Source organism: Panthera onca, chromosome A2 (assembly GCF_046562875.1).
Source record: "Panthera onca isolate mPanOnc1 chromosome A2, mPanOnc1 haplotype 2, whole genome shotgun sequence".
In the NCBI taxonomy this organism is placed as follows: Eukaryota; Metazoa; Chordata; class Mammalia; order Carnivora; family Felidae; genus Panthera; species Panthera onca.
Window position 1 is genome coordinate 89,044,410 of NC_138340.1, and position 16,243 is coordinate 89,060,652.

General features: G+C 37.0%; 1 protein-coding gene across 2 annotated transcripts in view; it reads right to left on the reverse strand.

Moving 5' to 3' along the window:
• Positions 1-16,243, reverse strand: part of SEMA3D (semaphorin 3D) — a 200,159-nt gene that overhangs the window by 66,301 nt on the left and 117,615 nt on the right. For both annotated transcript variants that reach the window (XM_060632365.3, XM_060632363.3), the window contains exons 5-7: positions 12,494-12,613; positions 7,308-7,401; positions 4,159-4,287 (exon numbers count right to left, since the gene is read on the reverse strand). In XM_060632365.3, coding sequence (XP_060488348.1) covers positions 4,159-4,287; positions 7,308-7,401; positions 12,494-12,613 — 343 coding nt within the window. The remainder of the gene's footprint in view (positions 1-4,158; positions 4,288-7,307; positions 7,402-12,493; positions 12,614-16,243) is intronic.

The window sequence follows — 16,243 nt, forward strand, 5'->3', positions numbered from 1 at the left end:
ATTGCATAACATGACATGCAAACATGAACCCCGTCTGTAAATGAGGCTCCAAGAGCACAGGACGTGCAGTCAAAAGAGCAGAATTTGGTTGGATCACATAATGCATTATAAAATATATATTTAAAAAATGTGTCTAGAGCAAGAGAGACATCCCTGAGTGTTAATCTCATATCTACTAGGTATCTATGAACAATATATCTGACTTCTAATCTATCCTCAAATATAAAATGGGAATAGTAATTCTCTCAAGATTATACCACTAGATAAAATAATACTTCAAAAGTGCCTAAAATAGTGACCAGCATGGATACTATATAAAATAAATTTGAAACAGAAGAGAAGGAAATGAATTAACAGACAATAAAATAGTGTCAAGAACCCAGGGATAAGGTGATAAAGACCTATAGAAAGATGGTGGTCATGAAAAGAACAAGGTCGATAGATATTTTAAAGGAAGTAAAGGCCTCTAGTGATAGATAAGATAAAGGGGACCGGGGAAGAGGAAGAAATCAAAGATAACTTCAAGGTAATAGGGTAGACAATGTTTAGAAAGTTAAGACAGAAATCAGGAAACTGGTATTGAAGGGCAGATTAGAAAGGGAAAACAAGATAATTTTAAATTAGATTCACAGGATTTTGGTTTTTAGATCCAATTAGTCTTTTATATATCTGTATCTGTATCTGCATATTTTTAAAGAAACTCAAGCAAAGGATCACAACTTGTAACAACTTGTTAAAAAAAATCAAAGTACATTAGTGGCACTAATATACTTTATTAGGCTTAAATATCTTTATTCCCATATAAAACAATCAGTTTCTTTCTTTTAAACTGGGATGAAAATGTAAGGTACCCCCCCAAAAAATTCTTAAGGGCTCTGAGTTGCAGAAAAAGGTTTGGAAATACAGTTTTAGGAAGAAATGGAACACAGGAAGCAGTTGAAGTTCTGAGAATGGATGAGCTCACAGAATTACCATGTAGACAGAGAGAAGGAAAGGTGGTCAATAGAAATGCTAAATAGATGTCAGTGAATCACAGAGGATTCAGCGTTTTAGTCCAACCTCCTGCCTTTCTCACCTTCAAGAACAATAATAATGATGGCGATGACAATATTGACACTGAACTGCTCTTAAAATTGTCTTCCATCAGATTTCCCAATATGATCTTCCCTTTATGATCTAATTTAATCCTTAGAACACACTGTGAATAACTATTATTATGCCAAATTTTTGACTAAGAATTTAGATGCACAGAAAGGTTTGACCAAGGTCACAAAGTGATATTTAGGCTTTAAGCCGAGGTAAGTATATTCTACAGAAACACAGCTGTGATTCTCATCTAGAGTAGGACACTTTTGAGAGTTACAGAACATTAGAGGCAGACTGGAAATGTCCGGGGCAAACCAGGTTATATGGTCCCCTGGGCCATTAACCACTAAGCGATCTGCCTTGAAATGTCCTAGAACCATAAATGTTAGTTCTCCTAACTCTTAGTCATTTTCCTGCATTCAATCCATTGAGAATTCTCTACTGTGTATCCTTTCTCCTTTCTTCCTTTCTGCTGACTTCTCTCACTGCAAAGTTTTCTCAGTATCCAAAATCTCTTGAATTCGACCTCATATTCTTGGCTTCTTCTATTCCCAAACAAACATCTTCTATTTCAAATATTTGTTGCTGTATATTCTCACATCCGTGTCCACAGTCAATACTTATGTTCCTGTCCCACCTTTTTCCCGTTTCCTTACAATGGCTTCTTTCTCTACCCCCATTCTCCTTTAATTTTCCCTTCATGCTACTGCCAGTCACCTTTATAAAAAACAAACAAACAAACAAAAACAAAGATCCATTTCCCTGATTAAGTTCAGGATATGGGTGAAGGGGGTCAAAAGGCACAAACTTCCAGCTAGAAAATAAGTAAGTCATGGGGATGTAATGTACAGCATGGTGATTATAGTTAATACACATACTGCATATTTGAAAGTTGCTAAGAGAGTAGATCTTAGAAGTTCTCTCACACACAAAAATATTTTCAACCCTGTATGGTGATGGATGTTAACTAGACTTACTGTGGTGATCATTTTGCAATATATACAAATATCAAATCGTTATGTTGTACACTTGAAACTAATATAGTGTTATATATCAATTATATCTAAGGAGAAAGAAAGAAAGAAAGAAAGAAAGAAAGAAAGAAAGAGAAAAGAAAGGAAGAGAAAAGAAAGGAAGAGAAAAGAAAAGAAAAGAAAAGAAAAGAAAAGAAAAGAAAAGAAAGAAAAAGAGCTTAACCACAGCTAACTTCCCCATGATTTCAGGATATTTACAGTTTTCTAGCCCCATCTCCCACTCTCTTCTGATGCTTCGGGCAGTCATCATCAATGAGGTCAGTAACCCTCCCATGTAATCTTTGCATGCCCAGGAGCAGAACAGCATTCAGTATGCCAAGGGTCCTCAAATGTTGTTTATTAAATGCTAAACCAACTCAAGGCTTCCTAATTTGTAATAGTCTTCACACAGCACTCAGCACAGCATGCTAGTCAAATAAGAGTTGAATAGAGATTCTCTACATTTATTAATTCAGCAGTGCTGCAGACCTCTTTATGGACATGCCATTGTTAAGGAATACATAGAATAATCTCTGAAAAGAGTGGCAATATGGTTTTTGCCATCCCGAGACTGAGAAAGAAAATCTATACTTCATTTTGGGCCGTAAGTATATCTTGTTACCTAAACAGATAGGTACGTTTTTCTACTGGGTAAAATCTATGAAGTCCGTCTCAAACCAACTATTTTCACAAAAACCTCACAAAGCTCAAGAAGATAGTCTTGCCTTGTACAAGTGTAAAGAAATTAATGAGTAATCACATAGCTGGAGATATTCTATATTTGTTTTCCCCACTAATAGGGTTCTCTTTTGGCCAAGGGAGATCCTGTTGTTGGGTAAACAAATGGTTCAGGAGGTTTTGACTAAAGAAATGTTTTAAAGTGTTTTCCCTTTTGTTTATGTTGTCACTGCTCAAATGATACTGAGAGATAGAGAGATAGCCCCTAGGAAATGTCTACCCAGGCCTCCCCCACTAAAACCCAATATTTATGGTGGGAATGAGAAATGCTATCTGCCTGCTTAGACAGTAATGTTATGTTATTGTGCCCCACTGTGCAATAAAGTTCTATGATAATTAGAAGACATTGGACTATCATGCCAAATATTGACCTCCTGTACAGCAGGAGAGAATAAACAAAGAAGTAACAAACATAAATTAATTAATTAATCAATTAATTCATTAGTGGATTTTTTTTATCTCAGAGTTCTGTGTGACCTATAAACAAAAAAGTCATCAGAAAAAACAATGTCAATATTAATATGCTTTAAAGTCTGAAGGGACACATCAACCCAAATCAATTATCTTTAAACAAAAGAAGTCAACATTATAACCTAACCTGTTTTCATTAGGCTCATAGACAGTATTTGGCTTAGTCATTAAAAACCAGGCTGCAGGAGGGGCATCTGGGTGGCTCTGTTGGTTAAGTCTCCCACTTTGGCTCAGATCAGGTTCTCACAGTTTGTGAGTTCGAGCCTCACATCGGGCTCTGTACTAACAGCTCAGAGCCTGGAGCCTACTTCAATTCTGTCTCTCCCTCTCTCTCTGCCCCTCCCCCACTCACACTCTGTCTCTGTCTCTCAAAAAAAGAAAGAAAGAAAGAAACATTTAAAAAAATTTAAAAAACAAAAACAAAACAAAACAACAACAAAAAACAGGCTGTAGGGGAAAGACTGCCAACTCGAACCCCGGGCTCCATAACTGACAAGTTATAAGAACTTGACCAAATCACTCTACCTCAGTTTGTTCATCTTTAAAAAGCACATAATAATAATGTATACCTCATATGTCATTGTGGACATTTAAAAAATCAATTAGAGCATGGAACAGCGTCAAGGACAACAGCACACTGTCAGTACATGTCAGCTATTATTATTGTATACACAACAGGGCCTGGAGAGCTGTCTAACTTAGTGGGGAATTATATCAAATGCATTTTATTGTGTTAAGCTAAACCACGTATCCCAAAACACATTTGAGTGAATAATAATGAGCTTCTTATCTACCCAAAAGCAAAGGCAAAAAAAAAAAAAAAAAAAAGAAAAGTCAGAAAATCACTAACCATTGAGCCAGTAGTGCTCTGAAATGTCAGTTCTGATGTAATGGTGGTCGTGAGTAGGCCCAAGGGACCGCGTGAATGCGGTATCTTTGCCAAGGAAATCAGAAGCTGTTCCAGAGTAGAGGTACTCATCTGAGAGGGAGAAGAGAATACATAAGACTATTAAGCGTACAGCAGCAGATACTGTTTGCAATATACTACATTCAGTGCATGAACAGGAGACATTTACTGCTTAACAGGAGAAGATACACTGTGTCATAAGTATCATGTTCAAATTCTGAAAATTTGCATGGTCATAGAAAATATAACTCCATGAACATTGCAAGCTGACGCTAGACTCCTGAATATAAAAATGGCCAAAGACTTCCGAATTAATCATTGCAAGTGCATGCGCTTCACTTATGAATAAGCTCTTCCTTCTTTTCCCTCTCCCCCAAATAGTTCAAGGATACGTCATAATTAGGAGTTTGTCTTTGTAGCAACACATGCAAAAAATATTAAAAAGCAAATGCCATAATGAGGAATGGATTGTGTAATTAGTATTTACTTAACCGGCACAACCCCAATGACCACAACTTTTCTGTGCCTAACCTCTGCTGAAAGGGAGCTTTCAGCACTGAAGTCATTCTTTGTAATTATAACATGTTGCATTCCTTGGAGCTAATCACATCTCTAATGGCTCTGATAAACAGGAATCCCTGAGAAGGCAAAGATGTGGCTATTACGGCATACCGAACTTCTTTGTCCTGTTATTTATGTAAAATGCATATCCATGTTTTACTGGAGACTGAGAAGTGGGGGGTGGGGAGTCAGAGGAGAAAGGAGAGGAGAGAAGAAAGAGGTCTGGGGAGGAAGAAGGGAAGGAGAAAGATGGGAAGGAGGGGAGGGAGAAAGAACAGAAAGCAGAGATGGGGGAAAAGGGGGAACAGCAAGGATTGGGGCAGAGAAGCGGAGGGGGTAGGGGTTAGTGTTCCCTAATGCCAGTCAGCATTTGGAGGGGGAGAGAGAAGAATGCTGTCCCTACAGCACAAAATCCTGCCTCTTTGACAGCTAAGCCTCTATTCGAGAAACCTTTGTAGTCAACAATGTTCAGTACACCTAACAGACCAAAATTAAAAAAAAAAAAAAAAAAGCTAATCTCTACAGAGGATTTAGATTTTTAAACGATTAAATATAAGAAGAACTAAAGACGTTTTATCACTAAAATCCAATTTTCCACAGAAACATTATCTTTAAAATTCTGGCTTCCTATAAGTGGTCGACAGAGTTCCTAAATCCTCTGATTATATCCATCTAAATTGTCTCCCAATGAGCTATTTGAGTCAACCAATCTAATAATGACAAGCGTCAATTTCGAAAGGGAACAATGTAAAACCAAACAAAACACAAAAGAGAGAAATCCAGTTAGGTAAAGTAAATGTAGATACGATACTACTTTCATCTCTTAAAGCATTCCCCTAAAATACACGGTAAATAACACTATTTCATTGTGGGACACGTTTTTAAAAATGGAAGAGCAGACATACCAACATCAACAAAGACATTACCTGGTAAGAGTAAAGGAAATAAACCATTCATTTCAAACATATAACACTGTGGATATCTGAACATTTTGTCAGGAAAAAAAATGGTATGTTTCAACCTAAAAATTTTATCTGTCTATCCAGGCTTTAAAACTGTCTTCTTTGTATTTAAATCACTTAGGGATTTGTAAGGGGGGGGGGGGGGGGTCGGTCACCAATGCCTACAATCCATTGTTTTTATTAAGGATCTGTCAGCCCCACTTGACAGATCAGAATCCCAAATCATCTATCTCCCTTTCTGAGGATAATGACTGAACATTAGTCATACAATTTTCAAAACACACAAAAACACACACGCTTTCACTTCAAAGGAAGATCACTAGTTCTCACTAGGTGAAAATTAAAATGCCATGGTGCTTCACTCTTATCGTCTATTCAAACATTTGATAGACAAGTTAAATAAAAAGAGAGCAAAGTCATGAACGAAACCAAGACAAAAGGAGTCCTTATAATGGTTGAAATTCAGAGGTCGTGCCGACATTCCTCTGAACAGACTTCAGACCACACGGTACTGCGTGCTTTAAACAGGATAGTCACCTCTCAATTTGAATTTATGATGTAGACAAAGCAAGAGAAGATTGAATATGTTCGCAAACATTTTGCATTTCCATGAATACAATCAAGTTAGGGTGAAATTGGAAGAAAAAGTCTTACAACATTCTATCATCTGTATTCTATACTATCTGTATTCTATCATTTGTTTTATTAATTTATCCACTATATCTTACTATTAATTCTTCCACTCAATTCTTCAACATATTTTGTATTTTATCATCTTTAATTTTTTTTTTTAACGTTTTTTATTATTATTTATTTTTGAGACAGAGAGAGACAGAGCATGAACGGGGGAGGGTCACAGAGAGAGGGAGACACAGAATCTGAAACGGGCTCCAGGCTCTGAGCTGTCAGCACAGAGCCTGACGCGGGGCTCGAACCCACGGACCGTGCGATCGTGACCTGAGCTGAAGTCGGACGCTTAACCGACCGAGCCACCCAGGCGCCCCTTTATCATCTTTAAAGAATTGCTAAATTTAACTTCCAAAGTAAGCCAAACAGGACATAGTGTAGTATAAGAAAATCTGCCATCTAAATACAGAATTATAGAACAAGTAAGTACGTGTCATTTGCATTAAAAAGAATTCAACCAGAAGTTCATTTAAAAACTGTGCAGAGGGGTGTCTGGGAGGCTCAACGGGTTAAGTGTCTAACTCTTGACTTTGGCTCAGGTCATGATCTCACGGTTCATCTCATGGTTTGTGGGTTCCCAAGCGCAGCCCTACTTGGGATTCTCTCACATGCTCTCTTTCTCTCTCTCTCAAAATAAATAAATACACATTTAAAAAAATAATGAAAGTAAATAAAAACTGTGTCGAAATGAAAGATTGCTGGGGCCTCACCTAAGGATAAGGATGCTAAATATAGAGACTTGGCACTAAAATACTGTAACCAAATAGCCAGTGAAAGAGTAATCCAAAATAATCTTTAACACAGCAAGAAACTGTGGTTTAATCTACACATACCTTTTCAGAAAATCACCTAAAAGCAAGAACAGCCTGCCGTTGCTCTTACCTGTCATTACCGAAGCAAAAGGCTGCTGAGGATCAAAAGGACATTTCAGTCTGCCAGACTCCAAATTATGTGTGTCTAGTTTGAATATAACTTCCTGTTATGAGAAATATTAACACAAGTGAGATTTTTTAAAACAGCAGAATCAGCAAGAAGATAGGAGATAAGAACTAAACTCTAACTCATTAATTCAACAAAAACTGATTGAATATAGCATGTGCATCAGGCTGTGCTCCTTAACTCTTTAGCAAATATTATTTCTGGCATGGCTCAATTCCCATGGCTTGGTCTGTGTTTGCCCAAAGTAGTAATGATAATACTGAATTAATTTTTCAATCGGAAGTGGTAATGCAATCAATTCACTAAGTCTGGACCGCTCTCATTATCAAAATCACCATCAAGCATACATATTTCTTAAGCCTCAAAACAAATTCACTGAGGCTAATAAGCTAATTTCCTCATTTAAGAAATGAATTTATGGGGAGCCTGCCTGGCTCAGTCAGTGAAGCATGCAACTCTTGATCTCGGGATCATGAGTTCAAGCCCCACGTTGGGTGTATAGAGATTACTTTAAAAAAGAAAAAAAAAAAAAAGGAAGAAATTAATTTACTATAATAATTATACTTTCATTACTATTGCAGTTTGTTTACTCAAGCATCTGCAACTATACCAAAATAAGCTTGTGACATTTTGTGATTTTAGAGACATAAAAGCATTCTAAGACAGGGAGTACATTTACAGAGCTGTTGATACATGTGGGCCAAAAAAAAAAAAAAAAACCCTGTTGTAGTATTTTCACTATTATGAAAACACTGTACACATTAAAACCACATAGTTATTTTGGCTGAAATATCTATTTTTATAATAGTGGCCACAGACAGAATGACATTGGCAGACTTTTAATATTCAGGAAAAAACAACATCTTAAGTTGGAACTTTCCAAGAAAAATATGAATGTATAATGAATATGGCCCCATGAGTTTGAGTGTTTCATAACAATGACAACACTACCATCCAGCAGAAAGGCTGACTCACCCCACATATGCACTAGTTAGAGAATCTCAGCATTTCAGACATTTTCTCTAGATGGTGTATCTACCAAGTTATATCAGAACACACATGTAATAAGAAAGGAATATTTAAAACTACTTATCTAGAAAGTAAGCAAGAAAGTAAAAAGGATAGAGGAAATTGGATTATTTGTTGTGTGATGTCGTCATTTCAGATTTGTGTATTTCTTCTGAACGGAACCAATAGTAATTACCACCTAATTAAAAAATAGTGGTAGCAATTTAAACAGCATGATTGTCAAATGCTATTTCATCATTTTAAGTAAATGCACTTTAATGCGAACAGGAAAAGTCCCTGCTGTTAATAGGTATTAACCATGGGCCAGGAAATTTATGTACATTATCTCACTGAATCCTCACCATAAGCCGAAGGACATAGCTACTTTAAGAGTTCCAGCTTTACCAGTGGAATACTGAGGCTAGAAGGGGTTAAGTATCTTGTTCTGTATCATATAGCTAGTAAGAGGCAAAGAACTCTCAAGGTTGTCCCCAAAATTCATGCTGTTAACTAATTTCATCTAAGAATTTCAAACCCGTGGATTTAAAAACGTGTTGAAATCAACTTGTAGACCCACCATGACCGTGTAATATGGTCAAATCCAAGTATGTTTGGTTAGAACAGGCCAGCTAATGACAACCTGTGATAGTGTAGCCTAAGCACGAAAAAAGTCCAGTGAGAACACATTTAGGGCATGCTTCCCAACTGGGAATGGGGCTAGAGATATGTCAGGGGGAAAAAAAAACAAAAACAAAAACAAAAAAACAAAAAGACACCTGCAGACAGTGGCTCTTATGTATGTTTAAATATCATTAAGAGCACATTATTTTCCATAGGTCAAACAGAACTGTAGACCCTAAAGCCTATAATGGGATATTGTAATGGGACAGGAAGTAAACTGAATCCTGGTGTGCCAGAAGATTATAGTAAAAAGCTAAGAAAGAAAAACCAAGAAAACCAGAGAGTGGCACAGTTAATCAAAAGTACTGGATAAACGCTCATAATTGTACAGACTTCTGTTTTTAAGATGTTTCACTTTATTCAATTCTCAAGATAAGTCCATAAAATTGGTATCCGTGAAGGCTTAGTTCAAGGTCTCTCTTATAATCGCCTGAGGAAAGAAAATATCAGGAAAGCAAGTTTCCTTAAGCCAGAGTCAAGGACACCAATAAGAATATCATGTAAAAAAATCATGGTTGATTAAACTTGCCTTTCCAAGATAAATGGACTAAATTACATGACGCTAACTTTTGAGACAGCTTCAGTTTTATAAGACTTGTCCTATTAAATTCCCTAAGCCTAATTAATTAAGCAAAATGTACCTATCTAAGCTGTGCACAGACATATGTTGTTGAAGTAGAGAGATAAGCATGATAGGAAACATTTAATCAACATAGCAACGAGGCAAAGTTATTATTAATACCACCCACAATTAAAGAGATATGCAGCAGCATAGGGGAGATCCCAGAGCAAAGAACACACTTACAATGTAATTACTCAACAACTATCAGGTATTCTCAGTGTCACGGAATATATATATATATATATATATATATACATATATATACATACATATATATACATACATATACATATATGTATACATATATATACATACATATATATATATACATATATACATATATATACATATATATACATATATACAGTGTCACGGAATATATATATATATATATATATATATATATATATATACACACATATACACACACATACACACACACACACAGAATAATATATATATTGAATGTGTGTGTATACACACACTATACATAAACATACATGCATAAATATATTGCAGACATTATTTTCACATGAAGTTTAAACATACACTTTTAAAATCCTTGCCTTTTTGCCTTTCTGTGTTCCTACTGCCTAACATGACTGAGTACTAAGTTACTGGAAGGAAGCAAGTACTTGGCCAAAAGCATTTTCTCATTTTCTCCTCAAAATAACTCTGTGAGATAGTTTCTATTATTATCATTATCTTTTTCCTAAATAAACAGAAGCTTGGAAATTTTATGCAGGATGGATAAGACTATGGAGCTGGTACATGGCTGAAGCCATAATTCAAACCCTGGCTCCCCATGCGCTAACTATTAGCTGTTAACAACTGCCCTGACTTCTGTCCTGAAATCCGGATCCAAATGCCCAGTTGGTATGACCTGCATTTGTCAGATGCAGAATGTACAAAACCAACTTACCATTTCCCTCCCAAACTTATTACTATTCTCACCTCAATAAGTAATACCACTCTCCGATTCACTGCCAAAGACAGAAATCTGGCATTCATTTGAGGTTTTTTTTTTTTTCCTCTTTCTTCTCACTGTCCCAGCCACACTGCACAGTAGTAGTCCTCAGAAAGGGACTTCCCATACTTCTCTCCTCCATCCCTTCTATATATTGCTGGTTCCTCTTTCCAGCCACTTTAGGAGCAACTTTATCTAATAATCTAAGAGCCTTCTAAATTCGTTCTGGAAGGACAAGGAATTCCTGGGACTCACAATTCATTTAAAAAGTTAACCATCTTCAAGCAGCATCGCCGTGCAATTACCTGTACTCCTGACCAATGGAAAACACACAAGATTCCATATCCCTGCTCACTCATAATTCTCGCGTTCACAGAACTTATAAATCTGACTGCCCCGGGGCTGCTTGACAGTCCCAAGCTAAGTAATTAGCTCCATCTAAATTCCCTTTCAGCACTTGTGACTTTTAGGAGTTAAAGAACACTATTTGCACCCCTCAGCAAGTTGTGAGTTTGGCCTTTAGCCTCAGGCCTCAAAACACATCCAAGCTGTGGGGCTATCTCATATAATTACACCCTATGCTATGAGCTACTGTTATATATTACCCTTCATCAAAGCTAGGCAAGAGAACATTACACCAGCAACAAAGAATGATGGATTCAAGTTGCCAAGTCTCCTAGTGGTTCAGAGATTTAACTATGAAAGTTGCTTTATTTTCAAACGGTTGAGAATGGGCTGGTTAGACAAGTTGGTTAGAGAGAAAAATTAATCCAGCCACAGCTGTGGGTTTGATCTCTGCATGAATCAGTTAAATCAATGTAAAGAAACTTGTTCCATACGCCTAGACTTTGCTTTCAAACACAGCCGATTATCCTGCAAATATGCGTGGTTATTCACAAGTAGTATATACATAAACATAAGGATGACAGTACAACCCATCAAACCCATACAAAGAAGCAATTTAGAGTATGTATTCTGAATCTCAGGTGGGCATGCTTGCTTTGGAGACAGACTGCTTTGGTCCAATTCCTTGCCAGACCACTTATTAGCTGGGAGATTTCAGGCGTGTTATTTAATTCCACTGAGACTCCATTTTTACTAACTTGTAAGTTGGGAGTTACAAAGGTATTAACTTCAATTAAGAGTGTCGTGAAATTTCAAAGAAACCATCCATGTACAGTGCCTGGCACAGTCCATGACCCAAAGAAGGTGCTTTAATGTATTAGTTATTAATTAACTTACTGAAATCTGCATGCTTCTCATTTATTAAAATGCTCACTGATAGCTGGAATATATTATTCCTAATTTAGTACAACCTTTATTTCTACTATGTCAATTTGATCTGGCAGAAATCATGAGTTCAGTGTGCTAATGACTACTTATACGATTTTAAGACAATAATTAAAATCCTCTGTGCTTAGTGTGCACCATTGTAACCATACGTAACAGGTCCAAATTTGCCAAATGGGGAAAATGAAATTATTTATAAGATACAATTCCACCGCAAGGCCTTATGGGATGTGAATTTTTACTAACAGCAACATACTATATAGATCTAATTATAATGGAAACTCAAGAGAAAATAACGACATACATAGAGCCCACAGAAAACAAGCACTTTCAACATTATGCCCTTTTAATTTTAATCTTCTCATTAAAAAAACTTCTAATAAAAATGTTATTAGGTAGATAAAGTGTATAATCAAAATGGCAATCCATCAGATGGTTGGGAACGTGAGTTCTTATAAACTGTATGCTTCAAATTTTATATTCAAATCTGACTGCTTCATGTCAAAGACATTAAGTAACATTATGACAACTAACTGTTTTCATTCTATTTCATTATATTACCTCCTTGTAGACTCCAAGATCAATATAACCACATATTGGATGAAATGCTCCAGTTCCACACACATAAATGTGAGTTTTGTTGTAGGGCTGAAGTACACGGATGAAATTTGCACATTCTGTCTATTGGACACACAAAAAAATAAAAGCATTAGCACACAATTCACATTTTTGAAAGATTATGATTCATACCACCTGCTTTCCAAGTAGATAAATTATCAAGAATAGCAGGAAAAATGAAAAAAAAAAAAAAGATTTATGAGAAGTCTTTAAACATCTGTTTTAGCAAAGGAGGCAAAACATATTAGAAACTGCCTTAAACGAGCGACTGAACCTGTCTGAAGTTTTACAGGTTTTGAACTAATCAGGGTCTTAGAACATACATCTCTATAGGTATTCAAGGGGCCCAGAGAATGTATATAAACAGAATGAGATATCCATACGTTGCTTCATGAATCACTTAGAGAACAAAACCTGTCACATTCTGATGTTCCCACATTGTCTACTGCTTACAACATCAACTGTCTCAGCTCCACTGAGCAAAACACTGAACACAGACGTGTATTCCCATATATGTAATCCATTCTTATTGGGTGGAATGCCCTATTACTTTATTTCCACTTATTTTCAATGTTACAGAGCCTTTAAGACTCTAACTCCTGCTTGTTCTAAGAATCTTTTGTTTTTCCCATACGTATTTTTACACGGGCTCAAAGTTTTGAAGAGATTTATAGATTCCTGCTTGTTTTGCATATGCTTAGTCTTAGAAATATTTCTTTGCATTATTATTATTATAACTTAATTATTATCTTAGTTACTTATAAATAGTGACTCAATATTTCAGAGTAGTCATTTCTGTTATCATACATTACTTTTCTATTTACCTCTGATAAATAATTCCTTATCTTTACATAATTATCGGGAATGATCTTAACTACGGCTTCATGGTTCCCAGACCCCAAAACCCTTCAGAAAACACGGGCTGGAGTATACTTTTATTCTAGATTGATTCTATCTAGGAGATGAGTGAGTGTTCACTAAGGAAGGAAGAAACCTAATGAAGCCACTGGGATTCATAGGAAAAGTCTAGTTCTTTCCTACCTGAATGTCCACGATTTCCTCACCAGTCAGACCTTGACCTAGTGGTCACTCTTATTGGGTTGTTAAGAAGGAATGTATTACCAAAAACCCCAACACCAAAAAACAGTGACCTAGTGGCTTTTAAAATTACATAAAATTTTCAAAAGCAGACAACTTAACTGACAAGATTCTTATGTGAATTGTTAAATGATGTAACATTAATAATTATTATTTACCCTGATTTTTTTAAATTATGTTTTTATTTTATTTTTGAGAGAGACAGAGCATGAGTGGGAGAGGGGCAGAGAGAGAGGGAGACACAGAATCCGAAGCAGCGTCCAGGCTCCAAGCTGTCAGCACAGAGCCTGACGCGGGGCTCCAACTCATGAGCCGTGAGATCATGACCTGGGCCGAAGTCGGACGCTTAACAGACTCAGCCACCCAGGCACCCAACCCTGATTTTGATCTAAATAAAATATCACTATCCCAGTGGCTACCCAGATTTGAGAGTGAAAAGCTATGTCTGCATCTCTGTGGTACAGAGTTCCTCGTCCTTAGTACTTCCTTCAGCCAGCTCGCCTTGCAGTTTGATGTCTTGAGATTTCATAGATGCCAGTTAATAAAAGATGTACATTCTAGCGTAGAAGAATATCACAGTGAACTCATGGGGCTTTCTGTTCTCTGCTTCGCTATAACCAAAGCAGTTGCTTAAGACTATATGAAAAGACAATATCACTATCAGTCCCTCGGGCACCTACACAAGAAAAGGATGTTTTTTTATCAAGCGGGCAGACTTCGCACTCTCTAATGGGGCCACTGCATATGGTTACTTAGGTTGTATGCTGAAAAACAAAAACAAACGAACAAAAAGGCACATCTAAATGTGCAAATCACACTATCGACATCTTTATCATTTTGAATATTTTCATATGTTTTGTATATGTTCTCATATATTTACTATATGCAAACTCTTAATAAAAATGAAATTATTTACTTATCTATCTGTCATTTATTTTATTTTATTAAAATTTTTTTTTTACATTTATTTATTTTTGAGAGACAGAGAGAGACAGCATGAGCAGGGGAGGGGCAGAGAGAGAGGGAGAGATGGAATCAGAAGCAGGGTCCAGGCTCCAAGCTGTCAGCACAGAGCCTGATGTGGGGCTCAAACCCACGAACCGTGAGATCGTGACCTGAGCCGACGTCGGACGCTTAACCGACTGAGCCACCCAGGCGCCCCTCTAATATTTATTTTAGACAGAGACAGTGTGTGAGTGCGAAGAGGGACAGAAGGAGAATGAATCTTAAGCAGGCTCCATCTCAGTGCAGAGCCTGACGTGGGGCTCGGGCCCACGACTCTGGGATCACGACCTGAGCTGAAATCAAGAGTGTAATGCTCAACCCATGGAGCCACCCAGGTACCCCTAAGAAAGGAAAAATTTAAATTCACTAAGACAGTTTTCTAGCAAATAGCCTTGCTTAACAAAATCCTACTGTGTCAGTTTTCCACCTTTCTATCAATGTGTCTGATGGAGAGAACTTATTTTCTATGTGCACAAAGGCACCATAGGGGACTCGCTTCGTGTTCTTTAATATCATGTTAGGCAATCTCAAATGCAAATCTAATTCCGACAGTACATATGCCACACTAATGAGTTTGAACAAATAACAGAGATGAGAGCAGCCAAGACAAAAAGTGGAAAAAATGTCTGTGATCACCAGATAAGGTGTAACGATGGCTTCCTCACTATGATGACAGGTTTTAGTATTCTCCGGCCTTTATTTGGCTCACTCATGCTCACTGAAGGGACTTTTATTTCTTGATCTTTCCCCCACAAAGAGATTTATGCAAGGTAAGATCTATACAAGGAACAGTCCACAGGAAAGGGAAGAGCAGAATTATACTGCTGGAGTGAGGAGAGATGGATTCACTGCCCATTATTTCATCATTTTTTAAAAAGCTCAGTTTTACGAACAGTCATAGAATTTAGAGGGTAATTGTTGTGAACTGAGTATTTGTGTCCTCCAAAACTCATTGGTTGAAACCCTAAGCCCCTCAATGAGATGGTAATAGGAGGTGGGGTCTTTGGAGGTAATTAGCTTTTGGAGAGTAGGATCATCATGGTGGGATTAGTGAGTGCCCTTATGGGAAGGAACAGGAAGAACTCTCTTCTCTCTCTCTCCCTCTCCCCCCTCCCCTCTCTCTCTTTGCCATGTGAAGATATGATGGATCATGGCCATCTGCAAGCCATGAAGAGAATTTTCATCAGGGACCAAGTCTGCCTGCACTTTGATCTTGAACTTAACAGCGTCCAGAACTGTGAGAAATAAATGTCTATTGTTTAAACCACCTAGTTTACGATATTTTGTTATAGTAGCCCACACTGACCAAGACAGTAATTTTACAAGATCCTGACATACATATTTGTATAAAAAAATAAAACAACTCCCTTTCCAGATTATAAATTATAGAGTCAGAAAGATTGGGGACTATGAGAGACATAGCAATTGTTTCAAAAAGGCTAATAAGCCAGGGTGAAGTTTAATACAGAGGAGACAGAATCACACCTGAAATACTTCACATCCTTGAACTTGTGTAGGAGTACTTTATTAAAATGCAGCCAGTCCTAGAAAGTAACTTACTATGTTAGTATCTGACCTGGTGAGATATTA